General features: G+C 37.2%; 1 protein-coding gene across 4 annotated transcripts in view; it reads left to right on the top strand.

Moving 5' to 3' along the window:
- ZEB1 (zinc finger E-box binding homeobox 1) overlaps window positions 1–23,549 on the top strand; it is a 122,055-nt gene that overhangs the window by 93,104 nt on the left and 5,402 nt on the right. For all 4 annotated transcript variants that reach the window (XM_027717305.2, XM_039380637.1, XM_039380638.1 and 1 more), the window contains 6 exons: window positions 4,325–4,525; window positions 9,758–9,820; window positions 11,472–11,633; window positions 14,577–14,779; window positions 19,833–19,938; window positions 21,005–22,815. In XM_027717305.2, coding sequence (XP_027573106.1) covers window positions 4,325–4,525; window positions 9,758–9,820; window positions 11,472–11,633; window positions 14,577–14,779; window positions 19,833–19,938; window positions 21,005–22,815 — 2,546 coding nt within the window. The remainder of the gene's footprint in view (window positions 1–4,324; window positions 4,526–9,757; window positions 9,821–11,471; window positions 11,634–14,576; window positions 14,780–19,832; window positions 19,939–21,004; window positions 22,816–23,549) is intronic.

Below are 23,549 nucleotides of genomic sequence, written 5' to 3'. Positions count from 1 at the left end.
TAACTGTTCCAAGTGAGGTTTTACGTGTGGTTTTTATTTTCTACGTGGAATATTTAGCCAAATTAGAAGCCCCTTGGAGTCATCATTTATGTATATTCAATTGAATTTCTTTCAGAGATTGTAAACAGTAGCCTCTACATATTGCTTTTGTATTGAGTATATTTCATTCTCCATCCAAAAAGGTTTAATTAAATGTGTTCCTCCTAACTTCAGCAGTGGCATCAGGCATTGAGCAAGGCTTGTGGGCTTCTTACAGTGGTGACTATTCTGAAGAAGCATCAAGGATGAGAGGAGAAAACACCCAAGATGATGTGCAGATAGGGGAGGTCTACATTTGGCTCTAGGACTGAACTGAAGAAGGGAGAGGGGGAGGATAGTTACCCCTGGAATTGGATCCCACATGCCATAGTTGCAGGGTTACTTAAAAGTCTGCAAAGAGCTGTGAAACATGTAGCCAACACCTGCCTGACCAAACGAAGGTAGCAACTTGCTACTCCTGCCCCTTAGTCTGGTAGGGCACCAGGAGCAAATTTGCATTGCTAAAGCTAAGCTTTGCAGCCGTGCGGGGATCAGTATGGTACCATGTAATGGGATTTAAATTTTAATTAGCTAAAAATATACTAAATTACAGGGCCTTATTGTTTTTTTAAACCATCACTTCTATTAAAGACTATTAATACATCCTTTGAAATTGAACACTTGACTTTGAAAGCTGAGCATTCAAAAAAAGTTGGAAAATGTCAAAATGAAGATTGTTCAAACTGTTTTAATTTGTCCCTTGCATGTAAGCATAATGATAAGATCTTTAATTATGTGATCACATAATTTTTTCACAGGAGGAATGATGCCCAGAGAATAAATCAGGGCTGTTTATTAAAGGAAGCTGTTGCCTCCAGAACCCTTGCCTTAATTGCTGGAAAGCGTAGTAATTTAAGTAGAGGGATGCAGGAATCAAAAGCACTCTCTCTAAGGTGTTTGAAAGCTCCTGTGAAAGACTAGATTTTATTCTCTGTCTTTCAAAGAGTTTTTATGTGATTCTGGAAGGTCACTTACTTGAAGGTGGATCTCTATATGTTTCTAGTTGCTGTGGCACTTGTGCCAAAGTACCTGGGCTCTGGGCACAGCTACATTTGGAATGAAAACAAGTGAGCTTTGAATATATGAAATGCTGTGTAAATGCAAAGTCCTCTGAAAAGTAAGGCCTGAAGTGCCTTACACTGACGTGGCTATGGCAGGATTGCCAAAAGACTCCTCTGGTTTTTAAGTTGACAATTTCTTCTCTGTGAAGTGGAGATATCATCTTCACCCTGCTGCAGTTCAGTTAATTATATGTTTTGAAGCATTCCTGCTGAATGCCATGTAAGGAAATTATATATAATATCGAATATATAATCATATAATGATACAATATATAGTTATAATATATTGTATATGAGCATATACAGTATATTATAATATGTAATATGTAATCCCATTCTGGCTAGCATCCTATTAGTGAAACTTTGGGAACACTGCTGGCTGAAGGGGATAAAAAGAATGAGCAATCACTTTGCAATCTGAACAAATGGGGTAGGATGCTACAAGTACTCAGTTCACTCTATAAAAGTGAGCATTCTCTTCATATTTGCTATCACAGCACTAGATGAGGCAGGGATCCTGTGGTAGGAAAACAACATGTAATAATTTAGTTAGTTACATGTAGGTATATGAGTGTTTCCATCATTTTAAGTGCTCAACTTTCTACTGTGTTTGGGGGTGGTTTGCCTGGCCATCCCAAGTGTGCCAAGGCCTTTTAAATCCAGGTTTGGCTGTTTCATTTTCCCCAAAGCTTTTTGTAAGAGGAAAACAGGAATGTTAGGGTCAGATTTCTTGCTGGTTTTATTGTGTTGCCTTGTTGACAATTGATTTTTAGTGGAAGGAACTGACCGTTTGTTCCTTGCTTTTTATGGAGAAGGAGGAGTTTTTAAGTTTTGCAGAGTTGGCACATGAGTATAGTGAGAATGTATGAAAATGTTTCAAGGTGAGGAGAGCCATAATGAATAGATTATATCTGAAATCACAAAATGTGTGATGTGGAAAAGATGGTTTTTTTCTCCATAAGTGTAATTCTTCTAGACAAACTTTTTGATTATGTTTTTGTTTTTCATAAAACCAATCCAAGTATAATATAAGGGACTCCACTTAATTTCCCAAACTAAACAGGAAATTTATTTTTAAAAAACCGACTATTCATTATCTACATCACTGAAATCTGAACTTATGCCTATAAATTTTGATCCCTTATCTTACTGATCTCCTCTACATGTGCCAAATGTAAATACATTGTTATTTTATATTAATAATCCTCTACATCTAAGCATCATAGTAAAACCCAGTCGAAACAAAAGGCTAAAATGATTTTTCCATTTCCTCCTGTTTTATGTCTGTTGTTACACTATTTTCTTAAAATTGCATTTGCCATTTCTCAGGAAAATAAATTCATAAATCTCTTCTGCTTTGGTGAGGGAATACATGTATGCCTTCTATTTCACACAACATTCTGTTACAACATCACTTACAGTAGCTATTTTACATTGCAAAATCAGTTACAGAAAATTAATTGAATAACATTTTATCGTTAGCAATGGACCAGATAGTATTTTTAGGTAATTTGCCTTCATTTTTGGTTTTAGAAGGTGTCAATACCATGAATAGTGGGGAGTTAGTACATTTTTCAAATAACACTATGTAAAATATGGAAACATTGAATGATTGTTTAAAATTCAAAAGGCTCTTTTGTCATGCTCATGCATGTTCTAGATGAGCCATTTTTCTCCTGAATTGGAAGGAAATGAGATAGTAGCCTGTCAATTCATAATGTTACTCGCTTTTCCTGCTTACATGCATTTTTAAATGACTAAAATATCTACTTAAAAAGAGCTAGCTTCAGAAGAACAGGAGTCTAGTTTGCTATTTATCTACCTTAATAGGCAGTATTTCACATGAAAGAATCAGTGTGACTTCTCGTGGGCTAAGAGTGACAGGATGCAGGTATCATAAAGTACTGTAATTATGTGCCTCCCAGGTACAGTCCTGATAACCACTGAAGGAGTGCTGCAGCCAAGACAAGTCGTGTTGGTTTGTTCATCTATAAATTTATTCTCTTCCTTAGACTGTATTTTGAAGCATTTCCGTAAGAAGTTCAAACTTGACAGTAAAGAAGTAATACCCATACAGATATAAATGTTTCATAGTTTAACTTCAGTGTAACAAGATATTTCAACAGATTGTGAAAGTAATTTTTTCTTAATACAGTTTACTTTCAGTTCCTTACATTTTAAATTGAAATGGCTGTAACTGATCTTTTGTGCTTACAAATGAAGACTATTTTAATAATAATCTGCTCCCATATGGCAGAAACATATATATATTGTCATATATATAAGTCCACAAGACTCTCACACTATGTTCTCCAGGCTGAAAAAGTAGAGTTATTACCTGTTCTTGGTGGCTGGGCAAATGTCGTGTGAGATTTCCTCTCTAAGTGATCTCCGTGATTTTTCCTTCCACATTCATCCTGCTGAGTCGTTAATGGGCGTAACTACAAGAGTATTTTAGCTTGGATCAGGAGCACTTAAGCTCTTCTGAATCAAATCTCCTTATTGTTCCTTGATTCACACGGTTGGGAGCATGAGGTGGCACTAGTTACAGGAGGAGCCAGCGAGAAGCTGGACTTGGTGAGCACAGCTGGCATGTGCACCAGCAGGCCAGGACCTGCTCTCTGGGACCTTACCAGAGTGGCAGAGCTGCCCTCTCTAGAGGTGCTCAGCCTGGGTTCACTTGGTCCTCAGTGCCAGTTGTTTCCCTACAATTTGGTTCCTTCTGTGCCCCGCTGATTGCTATGTGCATACATCCTGTCCCCATTATACACATCTGTCTGTAACCAAATGTTGTTTGTCAGTGCTGTTTCACAAACTATTGTCCAGACCACATTAATCTTAAAGGAGACATGCAGTAATGCTGGCATCCAAATTGGAATGATCTGTTTGGAATTCTGTTGCTCCACTGTGGCTCCAGCTCTGGAGTTGTGCAGTGCTTTTCCTTGTGCAGCCTTATGCTGGGTGTGCACGAGTGAGAGGTACCATGGTCCCTAACAGTGGTGGAAGCCCAGCAGCTGTCAGCTGCTCACAGGGCACTGCCATCCCCATGTGGAAAGAAGAAATAACAATGAGACTCCATGGAGATGCCCCAGATACACCATCTGGCCAGAGTACTGGAAGCTTTGGACCTCCAAGCTGTCAATTAAAAGTATATTGATCAGTATTTTGTTTTTGTCTGTCCACAGTCACCAATTATAATAACGTGGTAGAAGCAAACTCAGATTCAGATGATGAAGATAAATTGCATATAGTGGAAGAAGAAAGTGTAACGGATGCAGCAGACTGTGATGCTAGTGTGCCAGAAGATGAATTGCCAACAGACCATATAGTGTTACCAGAAAACAGTGAAAGAGAAGGGAGTACAAACAGTTGCTGGGAAGATGAAGGTATGTTTATTTTCACTGATAGTGCTATGTAGAGAAAGTTTTCTAAAACAAAGATTCAGTAGAACTTTTTTGATTACTTTATTACTGAAATAACATGTAATATTCACAATCAAAAAGGAGGTTTTCTGACATATTTATTGTAACATACTTTGTGTTCTTTATTTACTATTTGAAGCAGATTCAGAGATGCATTAATTCCATTGGCATTGTTAAACAGGAGTTTCTGATCTGTAGATGCAGCATTCCGAAGGGTGATAAGAGCTACTTGCTTTTAGTTTTTCCAAGTCTTTTTGCCTGGCAGGTCTCTGACATAGCTCCCTGTAAGGCTGAGGATTTGCTCAGCTTGGGGAGTAAGCAGTAAGCCAAAATCATGAAAAGAAGTAATAGTCAGATGTAAATTTCTCCTCATGAGCTGCTTCTGCCTTTTTCCTTGTAAAATATAGATAGAAAAAAATAATTTTTTGATTATTCATTTTAGAACTGGCCATGTAAGTCATAATTAATCTCTATTTTGAAAACACTGGAAGGAGGTAGATGTTGTGCATGTTATGCAGCAGCTTTAGAAGCTGAAAATTCTAAGCAATCAGGAAATGGGCCTTTTTTTTACTGTGGAATCAGATACTGAGTTTCATAATATCACACAGCATGCTTACATTTGAGCCAAATTGGGGTGCATAAATTAATGGAATTTATTGTGGAATTTGGCCTTAATGCCCTGAAAGATACAGAATATTTTCCAGCGTATCCCTGTTTGTGTCTGAACTCCAGCCGCAATTCTTAGTATCCACCTTTTAAAACTGATGGTTTAATGCACAGTGCATGACCTCACATCTAAATAAACAGAAAGCAGTCATATGGTCCCTAACTGCAGTCCAGCTGAGAGAGAGCAGCTGAGAGTTCAAAGAATAGCATCAACTCAGCCTGTTTTTACATAGCTGTTATTGCCAAGGTATGCTGTGCCGGGAAATGAGTATTTTGTATCTAAATTATTAGGTAGGTAATTTTCTTAGTTCTCCTGTAATATTTTTGCTCTCCTGCAGGCTGTATCAATCAGAAATTGCAGTTACATTAAAGTGGGCTGTGTGTAGACTTGAACTCTGCAAGCATAGGTGTAGGAAACTTGAAATAGGGAGGGAAGGAGAGCACTGGCTCCCAGAGGTTCTGAGTCAAGACCTTTTGGCCTGGGTGTTTCCTGGAGATGTACCCATCCCACAGCTTCTTGCCTCAGACAGCCTTCTGTGGGTTTTCAGGGCTTTAGACACATGAAGGCATCTTTTTTTGACTCAGTATTTCAAATGTCCATTTTTAACCTTTAAAAATTTGTTTGCTAAAATTCTAAGTTCTATTTAATTTTAAATTCTACTGTGATTGTAGATTCACAATGTAGGAAATGTCTCTCAGCTTTGGTCTTTGCTGATGAAGATGGTATTTCATTGGTGCTTAGACAGACAAAAAATTAATCAATTACCATACAGGCGTGCTCAGCTACCATATATTTCTTCTGTAAAAATTAACTATTCTAAAGCCTCTTTTGTAGTGGGCTGGAGGTTTTTTTTATTTGATAATAAGGTTTTTTTAAATAAATCGTTTGAATTTCTGGCAATGCTTACATGAGAAAATGAAGGCTACATTAGGTTTTATGGAGCTTTGATTTGCTATGGTAAAGCACTATTTACTCTTTTTATAGCTTTCCTAGAAGGAAATGTCTGAGATGAAAATCATATCATCAGTCTTGGTTGTCTGTTAGAAATCTGAAGAGAGAGGTACTCAATGCATGATCTCATACAGGGAAAGGTACAGGGGTAGGTGTTGTGCAACACTAGTATTATCTTCAGGACTGGTGATTATTTTTAGAAAACATACACTACAGCAGTTTTACTAAGTTGTGTTTCAATGGTAAAGTAGTGCTGAGCAGTTCTGAGTTTAGCTGAACTTGACAGAATGAATTTTTTACATATTTATTCTATTCGCAAATGCCCGAGAACAGAAACAACACACGTAACATCTCTTTATCAGAGTGGTTTCCTTCCGTTTCCAGTCATTCTAACTGAATTTCTAAAAGACCTTCAGAACAGGTGCTTTATATATAAGGTATGTTTCTCAAGAGGTTTAACTGAAACAGTCTTACAGCTTTAAAAAAGTGAACCACGTGTATCCTGCACGAGTTGTTGAGACTGTGCCAACATTCATGTGTGCAATGATTCTGTAATATGATTTTTCTTTGCTGTAGTTAGAAATAAAACCTATGCTACAATTAAAAGGAAAAAAAAAACAAGGGTACACTTCCTGTATTAATACACTTAAAAAAGCATTATTATGTATTATAAGTATTTAGCAAATATGGAGGTCTCAGAACTAGAACTACAATATCTTTGAAAAACTGAAAATTTTAAAAAATTCCAGACTTTGAAATAACCTTTAAAAATGAACAAAGTTATATTTCATGTTTAAGCTCTTCCTGGAACTCAAAAATTCCTTTAACTCATGAAACTTTAGGTAGAACCTATGTGCTCAAGGGTGTATTCTAACATTTGGTTGGTTGTTGAGGGATAAAACAAAATCTTTAGGAGGAAGGTTAAAAAAGTGTGGCATATTTTTGATCAAAAAGCAAACAACCAGTCAATACTGTAAGCTGCCAATAGTGCTTGCTATATGCATATCAGAAAATTAACTCTAAAGAATTTAAATTAGAAACTGTCTTGATGGGCTTTGGAATTTATTCCCTTCTCTGCAGATAAAAGCTGCAGTGGAAATTTCAGAGAAGTTTGTCTTTCGGCCTACAACCAAAATTTCCGTTTTGCTAGTGGTTTAAATTCAGTCAGTTGTCTTAGCCATGCAGAGATTTTTACAGGCAGCCTATGACAGCAGTTGTCATGCATGTTTGCTGCTAGTTAACACTGTTCCCTCTGACCTGAAAATCATTAGTGTTTAACCCTCGGAAGCCCCACCGTATCTCTAAGCAGCAGTTCATAAGCAGTGATGAGATATAGAAACTCAAGAATCTATTTTACAACTATTTGGTATGTCCAGATGTAATGCCAAGATGGATATTCATGCCCTGGTTGCTATTCATGGAGACCTGTATTTAAGCTGTCATTTAACAGGTAGCTTGAGTTTCCTCTGCAACTCAGAGCTTTGACTTCTGCTTGATGGAACAGTGTCCCCCATCTTCACATCCCGTTCTGTTGCTTCCCAGCAGCTCTATTTGCTGGTTGATAACTGGGATTGAGGGCACGACTGCAAAGTTGCCTTTCTCTTTGGACCATACATAACTATAAAGAAGGAGCTCTACTTAACATTTTTCAAATTATTAATTATTCCTACAGCATTAGGGAAGATCACCTGCTGTGGAAAAGGGTTCCTCCCTGTCTTATACCCCACTTTTAGCTGTTGGGAAGAGACAGTACCAAAGAGAGGTTATGATTATTAGAATTGAGAGGTATTTTAACTTCACTGACATTAATCTATAATGCCATAAATTCCTTCATGTTCCCTTGGGAAGCATAGCTTTTATTAGTACTGAAGCCAGTGGAATTTACTAGAGACACTATAATTTAAATTTCTGTGAGTAATAACTTATTGATATTACCCCTCTTCCATAGACCCTATTTCATAATGGAGAAAAATCACAAACCCTTTTTAGAGGAAAATTGTGAGTTTGCATCATGATTGATTTTAAGAAATTAAATTTTGGATTTAAATTTGCGTTGCATCTAGTTATCCATCTTACAAATTCTGAACCAAGTCTGGTATTGTGAGCCAAAAATGTAATTAGTTCACAATCCAATATTGAACAATAAAATACAGACTATTTGGGGTTTTTTAAGATGACAATTGAAATTAATGTAAGTTTAAAGAGTTACAATTTCCTTTTAAACATATTTCTTGTTTGTCACTATTTGCAGATACTTTGGGTCTGTGGGATTTGGTCAAAGTATACAGAATTAGCAAGCTTTTTCTTTGAGGAAGCTGGTACTATCTGAGAACTTAAAGTTCTTTTAGAATTTATCATCTTCCACATAAAGGAGAAATTGCCTTCTCCTGTAATTAAAAAGCTTGAACGTCCTGGGCTTTTGACTTGCCAAACCAAAGGATTTTTTCCTGCACTGAGGTAGAGTGAAATAAGGTAAATAACAGTCTAACAGTTGCCGTTTCAGATCGTAGCAGCTGTGTGGTCTAACCTCCTGGATCACCTGGGAGTCTTTTTCTGCAGTATAGGTCTGAAGCATCCAAGGTTTCCCTACTGGAACTATGAAATAATGTTTTAATTTCACATATGTTAGTGTAGCATACGACTGATAAAGAGCAAACCAACCAACATAGCTTTTTTATGTACTCCTACTGTAAAGCAGGTACTGATAGAAAAGTCAACAGTGGCTTTTCCTATGGGAACTTCCCAGTCCAGGGTACCCAGTGAATCGAAATGAAGAGCAACTTGGGCCGTGTATTGATTTGAACCAACAACCTGTAGTGAGTTAAAACTTCCATGCTGCATCCTTGAATGCTGCAGCTCAGCAGAGCTGGCAGAGCTTGGGTGGCAGGTTGGCTCTGCACTGTTAGTTCTGAGGATGTCTGGGACCTGCAAACTCATGCCGAGTATTGGAATCAATATATGAAAGATTTCTGCATGCACAGAAATCTTGCACAGTTGTTCTGAAGTGGACAGCACATGTTTAAAATCCTTTTTTCGTTTAAGCAATCACAGCCATAAGTGGTTTCTAGAGGATTTACAAGAAAGGGAACACATTGGGTTGCTGTTTGCAGACATTACCAGCAAATTATCAATCCCTTCTGAAAACTGCTAATTGGAGAAAATATTATAAATGTATTTGTTTTATGATAGTCTGGTTTCTGGAAATAATATTCCAGTGTTTCAGATAGCTACATTTGTAGACAGGGTCATTTAAGTAGCTGATTCTGTATTTGCTGGAGAAATGCACTGTCCATGTCTTTACCTCTCTTGAAATAATAGTGTTTAGCACTGCTTCCTTTTAAGATTTTGTTTCCTTAACCAACAAATATCTTCGCGGTTCAGCTGATCACACATTGCTGAAATAATGTGTAATCTGTATTTTTGAAACAACATTGTGTTTAAATGTAAGCAATACATACATTGAAAACATCACTGAAAAAATAAATATATTAAGTTGTTGGGGGGAAGCTCTTTTTTGGGTGTTTTTTGTGGGCTTTTTTCAATAGTTGTTCTTCTTTTTGTGAAATGTGCTATTTCAGCTGGAAAAGAAACAAAGGAAATCCTGGGGCCTGAAGCTCAGACCGATGTAATTGGATGTACAGGTATTTCTTTATTAATCTGAGTCCCTTAATCATAAAGTTCTGTTGAATTTTGGCTAGGTGAGTAACCTTCTGAAACCTTTGGAGTTCTCACACCTCTCTTTATAAAATTGCTAGAGGTCTTAAATTGTAAACAGTGTTTTAGCTGAGGAAAAATAATCTGGGCACCTTTTGTGTGTCTGTGACCTGGAGGTGTCGATGACCAGTGTCACAGAGCAGCCTCTTGCCCACGTCTGACCACGGAGCTGCTGCAGCACCGTGTCTCTGAAGGGCAAAACAGGGAATAGCAACGATTAACATGCAGCTGTACAAGTCTGAAGACAGTGTTTTAAACTAGTAAGGATTATACAAAAGTAAGTTTAAGCTAATACTATATTTTATTCTCAAATAAAATCAAACTCCTGTTTGTAATGATTACTTAGAAGGCAAAACTAAATGTGTACTTCAGTTTCAGACTCAAAAACAGATGCTTTGTTATTTTTTCTATTTCTCTTCTTGACAAAAAGTTATCATGTAGCCCATCGAGCTTTTTTTAAGTTGTTTGGGTTTGTTGTTGGTTTTTTTTTTAAATGCCCTTACTAGATATTATCAGAGTAAGCCTTATTTAGAAACAAACAAAAAAGCAACCAACGAACCAAACCCTACATCTAAACACTGATATGTTTAAAACTGTAGATTCACACATTCCTTTCAGTTTCTATGAAGTCAGACCTCTCCACACAAGTATGGAGAGCTACATTATGCATTGCATTACAGTCTGTATGTGAGAGACTGCCTCATATCATAAAAGGATTGTGTCAAATTGTAAATTGAATATGTGACTTCACACTGAGAGATGAATCATAAAATTTTTTCCTATTAAAAAGATACCTCACATTAATAGTGGAGAACATCTGTCATGATTTAGTGTGCTGCAGGCAGAGCTCTCACAGAATGTTTTACCGTGGTAAAAATAAACTCTATGAACAATGTATTTAGGCAAATACTCGGTAGCAAATATTTGTTATACAAGCATTAAGTAACATATTTATTATCTGCTAACTTCGTAATACAGTTGTTCAATGGGTTTTTTTCATAAGTTTTTAACTGGAAAATGTTGCAGGTTGTTAACTAGATCTGAAACCTTTTTGGTAGCCATTTTCAACACCAGAGAACAAGCCACTTGGAGTTCAAGTTTGCTGCATTTCATCTGGCCAACCCTTGTTACTCAGAGTTTAAATATCTTCTGGGCTTGTGCTAATGAACGGTTATAAATAACATTAAAAATTACATCTTGAAGGCAACACGTTTCCTTTTGCAAATGTAGGAGCCAAGATGGTAAACTGGCCTTCAAACTACAAAGGTTAAATCATAATTAATATTGCATTTAAGATTTGCAGGGAAGTTGAGAGGAACAGCTAAATCTAAAATGATAAAATGCACTGAGTTGAAGGGGCAAACTGTGTTAAGTTTTTAAATATCATTATGCTACTGGTTCTCCGTTTTAAAACTTGGAATAATCTGGCATCTTAAAGGGCTTGACCTACTCTAGTATTTGTAAAGAGTTTTTTAATCTTTGGATAGAGGGAGATCTGGCAGTGTGAATTACTGAATCTCATTTACGTTCTTTTTGATCTCTTCATTTCGTATCTTGTGTCTTGTTTTTCACTCTTAGTAAAAGAAGATGAATGTGATTCTGATGCAGAAAATGAGCAAAACCATGACCCTAATGTTGAAGAATTCCTTCAACAAGAAGATACAGCTGTTATCTACCCTGAAGCACCTGAGGAGGACCAGAGACAAGGCACGCCAGAAGCTAGTGGTCAGGATGAAAATGGTAAATAGGTCACCAGTTCAGTTCTCATGAAATCAATTTACTAACTACTTCATCCAAAAGTTCTGTTGCATTTTACAAGACAAATATGTAACTTTAAGGGAAAAAAGCCCTTTGTTTAATAATTATAAGAGGATGGGATCATCATGCAAAAAACATTACTACTTGATTTGTGAAACAGAGCATGCACTGGTATTCAATTGTATGAGTACCTAAATTATAACCTCAAGTAACTGGAAAAAAAATTCAAGCTTTCATAAATCCATTCAACATCATTATAACAGAATAAACATCTATGAAGTATAATGGGAATGAAGCAAGCTATTGTGGTTTTATGTAAGAATAACTTAAGGGGAGTTATGTTTCTTTTCTTTTTTGTATTTCTAAACAAAGCTCCCAAAGGAATCTATTAGATAGGATTTCTTTTATTGGGTACCCAGTCTATGACAGGCTTTGGGGTTTCTTCGCCTGAAAAGGCAACAGTGGAGAAAAAAGAAGCATTGTTTATACAAAAATGTTTATGGGAAAATAATGACCTTTGTTATTTAGAAGTAGATGTGGGACTTCTCCTCTGAGGAAGTTTCATACTTAAGGTGTTCTAAGTGAGATGGGGAGTCATACTTTGTTCATTTCTTCATCATGAAATATTTGAAGGCAAATACTGTTCTGATTGATTTTGCATTTTGTGCTGCTTTCTGAAGTGTTCAGCTTTCATAATCTATGACAACTACAGTTTCACCCGGATTGTGTTCCTTGATTGGAGTATTTACAATTTTTCAAAAGAAAGTAGCATCCTGCATAAATGGTTAGGAGTTACCGTGTCCTAGTAGTTTTAAAATATATATAACTGAACAGATAAATGTCATTGTAGCTGTAGTACTGTACTGGAGTCTGAGGAAGAGCAGTGAAAGAGGTAATGCTAACCTTTGGTTCTATTCCTTGAGAGATTTTATGTATTAGAGATTTTTTTTTTTAAAAAGTGCATGATTGATTTAGGATTTTAATTTGCGGTTGCTGTGGCACAGATTGTCAAATCAGTTTTGCAATGTGATTTCCACGTAGTCAATAAAAATACACATTTGCAATAATAATTTAAATTGGACCTATCCCAATAACTTCACAGAGAAGTATTCTGAAGATGACAATGCTGAACAATAATGTTCATTGTTTTAATCATTTGGGAACAGAAAATGCCAACAATATGGTGACATTTGCTAAAGATAGATGCTTCCAAACTGGTGGATTGGACAAGAGAAGCAACAGAGAGTCAGAGTTTTTAGTGACTTTGGGAAACTGCCGTTTTGCCATTTACTCCAATGGAAACAGACTTTAGGTTAACATGCTTCTGACATTTCCACTGAGTTGTATTTGTGCTGAAATGGAGTATTCTTTATGTCAGGTGAATTGAATTGTAGATGGAGAAAAGAGAATTGAAAGGAAGCATACTGTGTCTGTGTAAGTGGGGATGGATTCATTTTTGGACAACCCAGCTAAACCAGGAAAAACAGCAAGGGTAGAACAACAAAAACCAGTCCAGTAGGGGTGGTAACTTGATTGTTATTGTAACAAGTGTAAAAGAACAGATATGACAGAAAAGGTGGTGGTTTTTAGTAATAACAAAACCTAGTCTGACTCTTCCTTTTCACTGTTGCAAGAGCAGTGACACATTCAGTAAAAATAAATCCAGTAAGTTCCACACAAACAGAATGGATTGCCACTTCATAGAACATATAATGAGTCTATGGTGATAACTGCTGGAAGAGGTCATGAAGGTAAATAATTCAGAAGTACTTTCTAGAGTACTGGTTAATTTTATGAGTATTAATAATTCTTATAGTTCTGAAACTTTAAATGACAGTGCATACAAATGTGTCCCTCGTGCGTCAGAGCATAAAATGTTAATCAGTAAAGACTTTCCACCTTTCCTTCCTGCTCATGCTCAGCACAGTGCATAGGTGCATCCTTGCAACGTTTGCTTCCTATTTGTCTTGGAGCGTGGAAGAGTAGCATGGTCATTCAAAGATATCACACCTCTAAGTTAATGGTTTGATCAAATACAGCAAACCCTACATTTATTTAAACATACTTTTACCAATTTACAAAGGAAGATTTTTTCAACTCTTTAAAAAATTAATTTTTCATAATTTACTGTGTAATTTTTCATAATTTACTATGTATGGGGAGTAAATGTGTGCTAATAAGAAGGGATGGAGTTAAAACTTCATAAATGGTGACATGTCAGAAATAGACTCGTGAAATTATTATTCAGTTTCAATCTGATTTCACTTTTCTTTGTACTAATACAGAATAACTTTATGAAAGCCAGCAAAATATATTCCATAGATCACATTAGAATCGTATTTATGGCCTCATGTTTGATCTCTCACCTTTCTATCCTGCAGACAGTGCGTTCCACTAACACGTACATATCTGTATATCATAGAATCATAGAATGGGTTGGATGGGACCATTAAAGGTCAGGTAGTCCTGCAATGAGCAGTGACATCTTCAGCTAGATCAGTTTGCTCAGAGCCCTGTCCAACCTGACCTTGAATGTTTCTAGGGATGGGGTTTCTACCATCCCTCTGGGCAACCTGTTCAAGTGTTTTACCACCCGCATCATAAAAAATATTTTCCTTATATCTAGTCTCAATCTACCCTCTTTTAGTTTAAAACCATTCCCCCTTGTCCTTTCAGCACATTGTGCTGACTCTCTCCAGTGTACATGGGGGGGAACAATACCACAGTGCAGTTAGTAGCATAATACCTGTGGAAAAAATCTAAATTATCATTAGTCCTTTTCTAAAACAAATGGAGCTTCTAGCAGCTGCATGTTTTCTTACGTATTTACATATTTACATATGTAAATGTAAAGCCTGTTTGTTGGTGGTAATAAGTTTGGAACTTGCATTTATTTAAATATGGTGTATTGTCTCTCCGGTGTAGGAACACCCGATGCATTTTCCCAGCTGCTCACTTGCCCGTATTGTGACCGAGGGTACAAGCGTTTTACCTCCCTGAAGGAACACATCAAGTATCGCCATGAAAAGAACGAAGATAACTTTAGTTGCTCCTTGTGCAGTTACACGTTTGCGTACAGAACGCAGCTCGACCGCCACATGACATCACACAAATCAGGAAGAGATCCAGTAAGTGGCCTTTGAATTAAGGATTTATTGTTCTCTGTAACAACACTGCAATTTCTTATGTGGGCAAAAATGTCGAGAGCAAGTAAGCTGTAAGCTGTTCACACCAGATTATCTGTGTGCTGAAGTTCCAGTCCCAGAGTGCACACTTTAGCTTGCTGCTCAAGTCAGGCTTTTTTTGTAGCTGTCAAAAGTTGAGATCTGAATTCCTATGTTTTCATTCATCTGTGCAGTATGGTTGGGCTTAAATTTTAGTTTTCAGAAGTTCTTTATTACATTTATAGGTAATTAGTTGGAGTTTTTTCCTGTTCATTGGCTAGCATTGCATAAAAATTATGACTCAAATCTAATTTCAAATCTTTTGTGAAACACTTCCATTTTTCTTTCATAAATCCTGTTTGGATGATTCACAACTTACTGTAGCATTTTTGCCCTTAAGAAATAAATCACTGTGTTGCTTGAACTGTGAGGTACAGTTTTTAAATGCAATTCATGGTAGAAGACAATATACAAATAATGAATACATAAAAGACAGTGTTTCACTACTAAATGAAGGAACAAAAAAGGCTAAGGATATTATGAGCTTGTTTTCTCTGGTTCATGGGCTGACCTGAGGGCATGATTCCCTGAAATGCCTTCCATGAGTTAGCCATCTGATCACTACGGAAGATCCTGAGATTTTCTTCTTCTATCCCTTTTTTTCTTTTCTTCTTGTATCCCCCACTCTCCCATTATCCATCCCCCACTCTCCCATTATCCATCCCCAGCACATACTTTCATAGCTTATCAAGGCAATCTAAGGCTCAGGAACCAATTGAAACAATCAGGAATTATCCAGATTAAAAACTGTACAGATTTTCCACCACTAGGTTAAAGGAGCTTGGAGATGTTCCTTTCTGAGGACAGACTAGAAAAATTGATAATCTCCAGAGATGAAACAGGAGACAAACATAACAGAAAGACACAAAACAGAAGGTGAAGTGCTTCAACATTTCTCACAACCAATGTATATTTTGTTAAACTGAAAGGCTATATCCCAGGGTAAGGGAGATGCTTTTTTACACAGTGTCTATTAACCTCCATTCTACAAAGTATCACTAAGTCCAAGAATGTAACAGGCTTAAAAATTTATTATACATTTTTATACCTGAGCGGTCACATTCACGGGTAAATTAAAGAGGTAAAAGAAGTATTGGCCATCATGCTGCAAGGATATTATTGTCTCACAGGGTTTGGAATAACCTCACCAGCGTACTCCGGTGTGGCAGTTCTCTTTTATTCAAATATGTTTCCTATGAATGTATTTCCTGTTTCTGTCTTGCTCTCTTTTTGGCTTGGCTTCCGCTTTAAAGTTACTGTCACCTTGTATACATCTTATATTTCTAACTATAAAACCTATGAGTGCTATTTAAACAATGCTTTTTTGTGAGCTACCACATTTATTTTCAATTTTTTTTTTGCATTTACGAGCCTAAAAGCAGAAAAATAAAGTAGTTGGGGGGGATAGAAGCCTTTCCCATATTTGCGTGTAGTTTGAATGAAAAGATAAAAAATAGCAAGTGAGTAAACAGTCTCAGAAGAATTGCTACAAAGGGAAGCTTAAATCGTATTCCTGCAGATATATTTTAATGGGTTTATACTTTTGAAGGCACAATTGTTTGATTAATGTTGTTTTATGAAGTATCTGAAACTCAATATTATACCTATTTGTGTTCTTTTCTCTAGAACCTTAACCAGAATTAAAACTACAAAAGTTTAGATATTTGGCAAATTTGAAATATGTATTTGTTTTTGTTATTGTTACTAAAGTTGTCGTATCTTCAAAATTGGCTTCATGTGCATGTACATGGTTACATCCTTTGTGTAATGGAAAATGAACTTTTGTCCTTAGTAAAGTATAGACCTATAGTTGTGGATCTTAAACAGCTGCATGTTTAAAACATAATGCCTTATTCTTAAAGAACTTCACCTGAAAGTAGATTATTTGGGTACCTTTGTTAGCTGGTTAATGTCCAGCATGTGACAATTTTGTAATTGTTCTGTATGAGGAAGCAAGAGCAAAGATAAAATCTGATATAATGAAGGCAGTGAAAGGGGTATGTGCACACTGGGCCTCCTTCTGAGCCAGGGGGGAATTGCCAAACTGCAGCTATTTGTGCTTCAGCAGAGAGCCTGCACCTTCTCCTTCACTGCTCCCCTGTGCCCTGTGTCCCTCATGGCTCCCTTGACTGCTCCTACACCTCTCACGGTTTGTAGGAGGTGATGCTGGGTATGTATGGTCTGCCTTGACATGTGAAGCACCAGAAAAGATTTTGAAGTATGAAAAAGTGCTTCTTAAATTTGGTTGAATTTTTTTCTCATGAATTTACAAAGCACCTGTAGGTTGTCTTTCAAAATGTCATAGTGCCATGCACACTGCTGAGAAATGGCAGTTCATGAAGACCGTGGTCAAAACCATCTGAAAAAACCCTGATATATCTGTAATTCCTGTCCTCCAAAAAGCTTTTGAGGATTCTTATAATCAGTTTTGGTTCTCTGGTGTGAAAAGAGTGGCTTCAGTCCTAAGCACAGTAAATATTTGATGCAGAGATTTATTAGTTGCTAGTTACAGACCTTAATGCTGATGTTTCTTCTTTCAGTCCTTGAAGGAGTGCAGATGAGTATTCTTTGACTGCTGCAGTTAATTCCTTAATGAGCAGAAAGTGGCAGTTATGTACAGTGTATTAAAAATATATCACACATCACAGACACAAAATATCACACATCACTGGCTTTAACAGTGCTGAAACAGGGAAAACCATTTGAATCTGAGAACGCGAAGGTGAAAGAATATCACAGATAGTGCTTTAGAGAAGTGTTATGATTTCTCAGTTTTAAAGAGGATCCTTCAAGGTAATTCTGAGGAAGTCCTGGATTTATAAAACAGTATAGTATGGACAGCAAGAAAGCTGAATAAAGAATTACAGATATAAGAAGGTAAAGCAAAATAGATTTGGAAACACTACCTAGTAGAAAACTCGAAGCACCTTATAGCTATGACCAGGAAAACAGGAAAACTCATTAAAAATTTGATAAGATAAATGTGGAGTTCCATGCCATAGAAACAGAACATTAAATTTTAAAGACTGGAGCAGAAATGTTTCTGACAGATTGAATACACACACTGATATTTAGTATGAATATTTATGTAGTCCAGCGTCTGCAGTAACTGTGTATATCCTGAGAGCCGTTAACTTGTGTAATCTCAAGTCAAACGGTAGTAACTGATTCTCTGCAGGCTTAAGTAAATCCTGACACAGTTCTCTACACTCAGTGCAGTTGGATCATTGAAGTGAAATGCAGTGAGTCAGCTGCAATCATCTAGAACATCATCTTCAAGGGACTTAGTCAAACAGAGCTGAAAAGCTGTATGGACTAGCAAAAGACAGCTGACAAACCCAGGAATAAGGGTCAAGTGCTAATCAGGATAAGTCAGAGTGGAGACCTCACTGCAGAGCCTGGGAGGAGGCAGGAAGGAGCCCACCCTGGGGAGGATGGGAGCAGTATCTATTGAGAGGTAAAATCTGCAGCTTAACCAAATGCTTATCCCAAGGGAACTGTCAAATTAGAGTACTTGGAAGTAATTTAGATTATCTTGCTTCAATTTGTCTTCTGTTAGCATTTGTAACATATAAAGGAGGACAGGGTGTTGAACGGGAAGGGTTGATAATTTGGATTTCATATCTCAGAGAGCTCAGACTTTCATCCAGCAACCTGCACAGCCATGGGTTCTTCAGATCTGCAGGCATAAGTCAGAACAGGATCATCATCCTGCATTTTTATCCATCCACGTTTCTCCAGTGCGGTTTTCAGCCCACAGTTGTCGTGTCTGCACTCAGGGAAGATCCTTAGCACTCAGTGAGCATCTGCTCCCAGCACTGCCAACCACAGCAGAACCAAAGTGAGAGGTAGGAGCTCCCAACCATGGTTTCATACCAGAGGAAGCTAATCCGCACCAGCCTGTTGGTGGTGGCTGCCCGTGGGAAGGCTGTGTCCCCACAGCACATGAATAGTTCCATTAATGAGTTTATGAAATTGCTTACTCTGGTTACCAAAAATCTACAGCTGCATCCAAATAGTGGTAGAGTATCTTTTTGCCAAGTGAGCTCTACTTAGAAAGGAGCTGCTGGGGTTGTTTTAATAAACAATTTGTTTGAACAGAAAAATTTCTAATTCCTTCATTTCATGTTGATAATTCAGCTGCTTCAACTTCTAAAGTGCATGTAATTTTTGTCCTTAAAAATACGTGTTCATAAAGTTGTACAGTTTGTGATAAAATTATAGATCTTACATATACATGTCACATATATACTACATATATTTACATGTCTGTCTTTTGCTTTTTTTAAACTAGCAAATAGTGAAGAGATTTGATGTTATGTACTTGGGAAATCCCTCCATATTTTTATTTATTTTGATTTAGTTTTTTGCATTTACTTTGTGAATTAATTGTGGCTGAGGGTACCTTTATTGTAACTGAGCTACCTTCTCTTGAGCAATCCTTTGACATCATTATATAGAGGAATCCAAGGCCAACAATAAGCACTGGAAGCATGTAAATGGAAAAACCAAGTCAACTGATTAAACTTTAAACAGGCTTTTATAGGCTTTAATGTTTTTCTGTCCTGCATTAAATATTCTGTGGGTGGTGGGCTTGGGTTTTTTCTTGGTGTTTTTGCTTTCACAAGTAGCATTAGCATGCATCCTGGAGCTTCTTACTCACATAACTTGTCAGTGTAAGCTCCAGCTGAACTGAGGAGAAGGGGCAACTGTATTTTGGGTTTCTTTTGTTTTTTCTTTTTAGTGTACCAGATTTATTCAGAATACACGTGTCTCAGTTTTTACTTGACTTGTAATTTGTTTCTTTTTCATGCATTACCCATACCACCTTCAGTCTCTTACAATTATGATTGATTCTTTTCATTTTTGTATTGCATTTTTTCTCTTACAATGTGAAAATACAAGATGTTTCTCCAACATGCTGGTCTGTGCAATAATTAAGAATTCTTTCTTACAGAGACATGTGACGCAGTCCAGTGGTAATCGAAAATTCAAGTGCACTGAATGTGGAAAAGCTTTTAAATATAAACATCACCTAAAGGAGCACCTACGAATCCACAGTGGTAAATAAATCAAGCATTGAATTGAGTACTACTGTTGCCATTTTTATTCTTTAAAACTTTGATGTGATAGCAGTCTTGTACATCTAAGTTTAAAATACTAGTGTTTTCCTTATTTTTTTTCTCTTTTGGACACTGAAAGCACTGACTGCGGCCTTCAGCTGTGTGCAGGGAATATGTAGAAAAACTCAAGAGGATTTACATTTGCAGCTTAAGCTCTTACAGTTAAGGAAAACTTGACTTGTGGCAGAAGAAATGGGGACATCCTTCTGGTCCTTTTTCACATATCTGTTTTTGATTCAATGTTTGCAGATCAGTCAGTGTGTTATAAGCCTTACTAGAGAATTTTAATTGATAATGATCAGGACATAAGATCTGTGTGTTCCTACCATGGTTGTGATTGTCACCATTCAAGACTAGTCATATTAAAGTAGAATCAGGACACAGTGACATACAATTTATTAAAAAAGTTCTAATTTATAGAAAATGTTATATATAATATATTTTAATATATAATATAACAATAGGTTAAATGTGGCCACTCAAAAGAGATTCTCAATTTCTGTCTTTAACTGAACTGATAAGTATTGTAGGAAGCTATGGGTAGATTGTACTTGAGTTTGCTACAATAAAATATGCATAGCTTCTTATACAGTTATGATTTGCATTTATTGTAGTTTTTCTTTAGATAATCATATTCTTCTTTTTTCCCATTCTGAAGTAGTTTATGCAGCTTCTGATATTAGTAGTGGTACTACTTGAATGGAGTTTAATGAAATCTGCAATTGTCATATAGACAGAGAAATCCTGGAACACATGATCATGTGGGCTCCATCCTATATCTACTAGTGGATCACACACTTATTAAAGGAGCCTTGGATCAGAGCTATAGATGATGTAATTACTCTTACTGTTCAATTCACTGTATGAGATTTTTTTTCCCTAGGTCTGTTTGAGAGATCACTTCGATGTATTCTCTGTGGTTACTATTGTTTGATGAATTTACACTGTAACATAGCAAACTGTTGCATATGCCTTTTTTTTTTTCCTCTTTCTTTTTCATCTTTAGGAGAGAAGCCATATGAGTGCCCAAACTGCAAGAAACGTTTTTCCCATTCTGGTTCATACAGTTCACACATAAGCAGTAAGAAGTGTATTGGTTTGATGCCCGTGAATGGTCGAGCCCGGACAGGGCTCAAGATGTCTCAGTGCTCCTCCCCTTCCCTTTCTGCATCACCAGGTAGCCCAGCAAGACCACAGATACGACAAAAGATAGAAAACAAACCTTTGCAAGAGCAGCTTCCTCTTAACCAAATTAAAACTGAACCTGTGGATTATGAATTCAAACCCATAGTGGTTGCTTCAGGAATTAATTGTTCAACCCCTTTGCAGAATGGGGTTTTTAGTGGTGGTAGCCCATTGCAGGCAACCAGTTCTCCTCAGGGTGTGGTGCAAGCTGTTGTTCTACCAACAGTAGGTCTGGTGTCTCCCATAAGCATCAATTTAAGTGACATTCAAAATGTACTTAAAGTGGCGGTGGATGGTAATGTAATAAGGCAAGTACTGGAAAACAATCATGTTAATCTTGCGTCCAAAGAACAAGAAACAATCAACAATGCATCTATACAACAACCTGGCCATTCCCTCATTTCAGCTATCAGTCTTCCTTTGGTTGACCAAGATGGGACAACCAAAATTATCATCAACTACAGCTTGGAGCAGCCAAGTCAACTTCAGGTTGTTCCACAAAATCTAAAAAAAGAAAACTCTGTTCCTGCAAATAGTTGCAAAAATGAAAAATTGCCAGAAGATCTTACAGTGAAGTCTGAGAAAGATAAGAACTTTGAAGGAGAGACCAATGATAGCACTTGTCTTCTGTGTGATGACTGTCCAGGGGATCTTAATGCACTTCAAGAACTAAAGCACTATGAAACAAAAAGTCCTCCTCAGCTTCCCCAGCCCAGTGGAACAGAAGCTGAGAAACCTGACTCCCCTGTCCTGTCAGAAACTGGGGAGAACAACTTATCTCCTGGTCAGCCACCTTTAAAGAACCTTCTATCGCTCCTAAAAGCGTATTATGCATTAAATGCACAACCAAGCGCAGAAGAGCTTTCAAAAATAGCAGATTCAGTAAACCTACCACTGGATGTGGTAAAAAAGTGGTTTGAAAAAATGCAGGCTGGACAAATTTCTGTGCCGTCTTCTGGACCATCTTCTCCTGAGCAAGTTAAATTAAGCAGTCCCGCAGATAATGATGATCAAGCAGCAACTACAGATGCGAGCGAACCGCAGAGCAGCACAAATAACTCACAAAATCCTGTCAGTACAACGAAATCTCAGACTTTACCAGGGGGATCAACTCCAAATGGTTCACAGAGTAGCACGCCATCTGCATCGCCACTAAACCTTTCTTCATCAAGAAATTCACAGGGTTTCACGTACACAGCAGAGGGTGTACAAGAAGAGCCACAAATCGAACCTCTTGACCTTTCGCTACCAAAGCAACATGGAGAACTGTTGGAAAGATCTACCATAACTAGTGTTTACCAGAACAGTGTTTATTCTGTCCAAGAAGAACCTTTGAACTTAACTTGTGCAAAAAAAGAACCACAAAAGGACAACAGTGTTACAGACTCTGATCCTATTGTAAATGTAATCCCACCAAGTGCCAATCCCATAAATATTGCTATACCTACAGTCACTGCCCAGTTACCTACAATTGTTGCCATTGCTGACCAGAACAGTGTTCCATGCTTGAGAGCTCTCGCTGCCAATAAGCAAACCATTTTGATTCCACAGGTGGCTTACACATACTCTACTACAGTTAGTCCTGCAGTTCATGAGACACCACCAAAACAGATCCAAGCCAATGGAAATCAGGTACTTCGGTCCCCGTATTCCTCTATGATGTATGTATTATGTATTCAATCTGTATCCATACTGAACTAACAGAAAACTATCAGGATAAATTAAATAAAAATATAAATACAAGCTACTGATTGTAAATAGGTAATAGATGTTACTGTTAAGCCTTCTGCAAAGCTAGTTAGCTCAGGCAGCTTGAGTCCAGACTAACAGAAACTATTGTGCATGAACTACTCAGTTCTTCACTATATTTAATTTTCTAGGACATTAGTGCTCACTGTTTAAAGGACAGTCTAATTCTTCTAATTCTGATCAAAAAGCAAAATAAAACATGGCTTCTGTCTTTTGCTGGCTGCATATCTACTCTTTTCCCACATTCAGAAAATAAACTCTTTGGAACTTTTTGCTACTCCTTTCATGCTGCCCTTCTTCCTTGGCTTACAGAGTAGCTGAATTCATCCTATGCCATAATGGCACTTTAAACAAAATGCAGATGTATTCTCAATTAAAAGTCAGGCAGGTATTTATCTTCTTCATCTGCCATTCCTGTATCTGGTCCTAATCCTCCTTGGAGTACATCCAGATGTGATCTAATTAGGGTCAGTCCTCCTGAGAAGTACCTGTGCACATTGGGGTAGGGACAGGGCAGAAAAGTGACTCACATGTAAAGACTGAGCCTTGAAGAGTTACGAGTTTGCTTATACATTAAAGTTTATGAGACAGACATTTGAGGTAGCTAACATGTGCAC

This window comes from Pipra filicauda, unplaced genomic scaffold (genome assembly GCF_003945595.2).
Source record: "Pipra filicauda isolate LSUMZ 115617 unplaced genomic scaffold, ASM394559v2 scaffold1_size10287979_pilon, whole genome shotgun sequence".
NCBI lineage: Eukaryota > Metazoa > Chordata > Aves > Passeriformes > Pipridae > Pipra > Pipra filicauda.
Note: the sequence above shows the minus strand (reverse complement) of the source record. Positions and strands in the feature narration are given on the sequence as shown.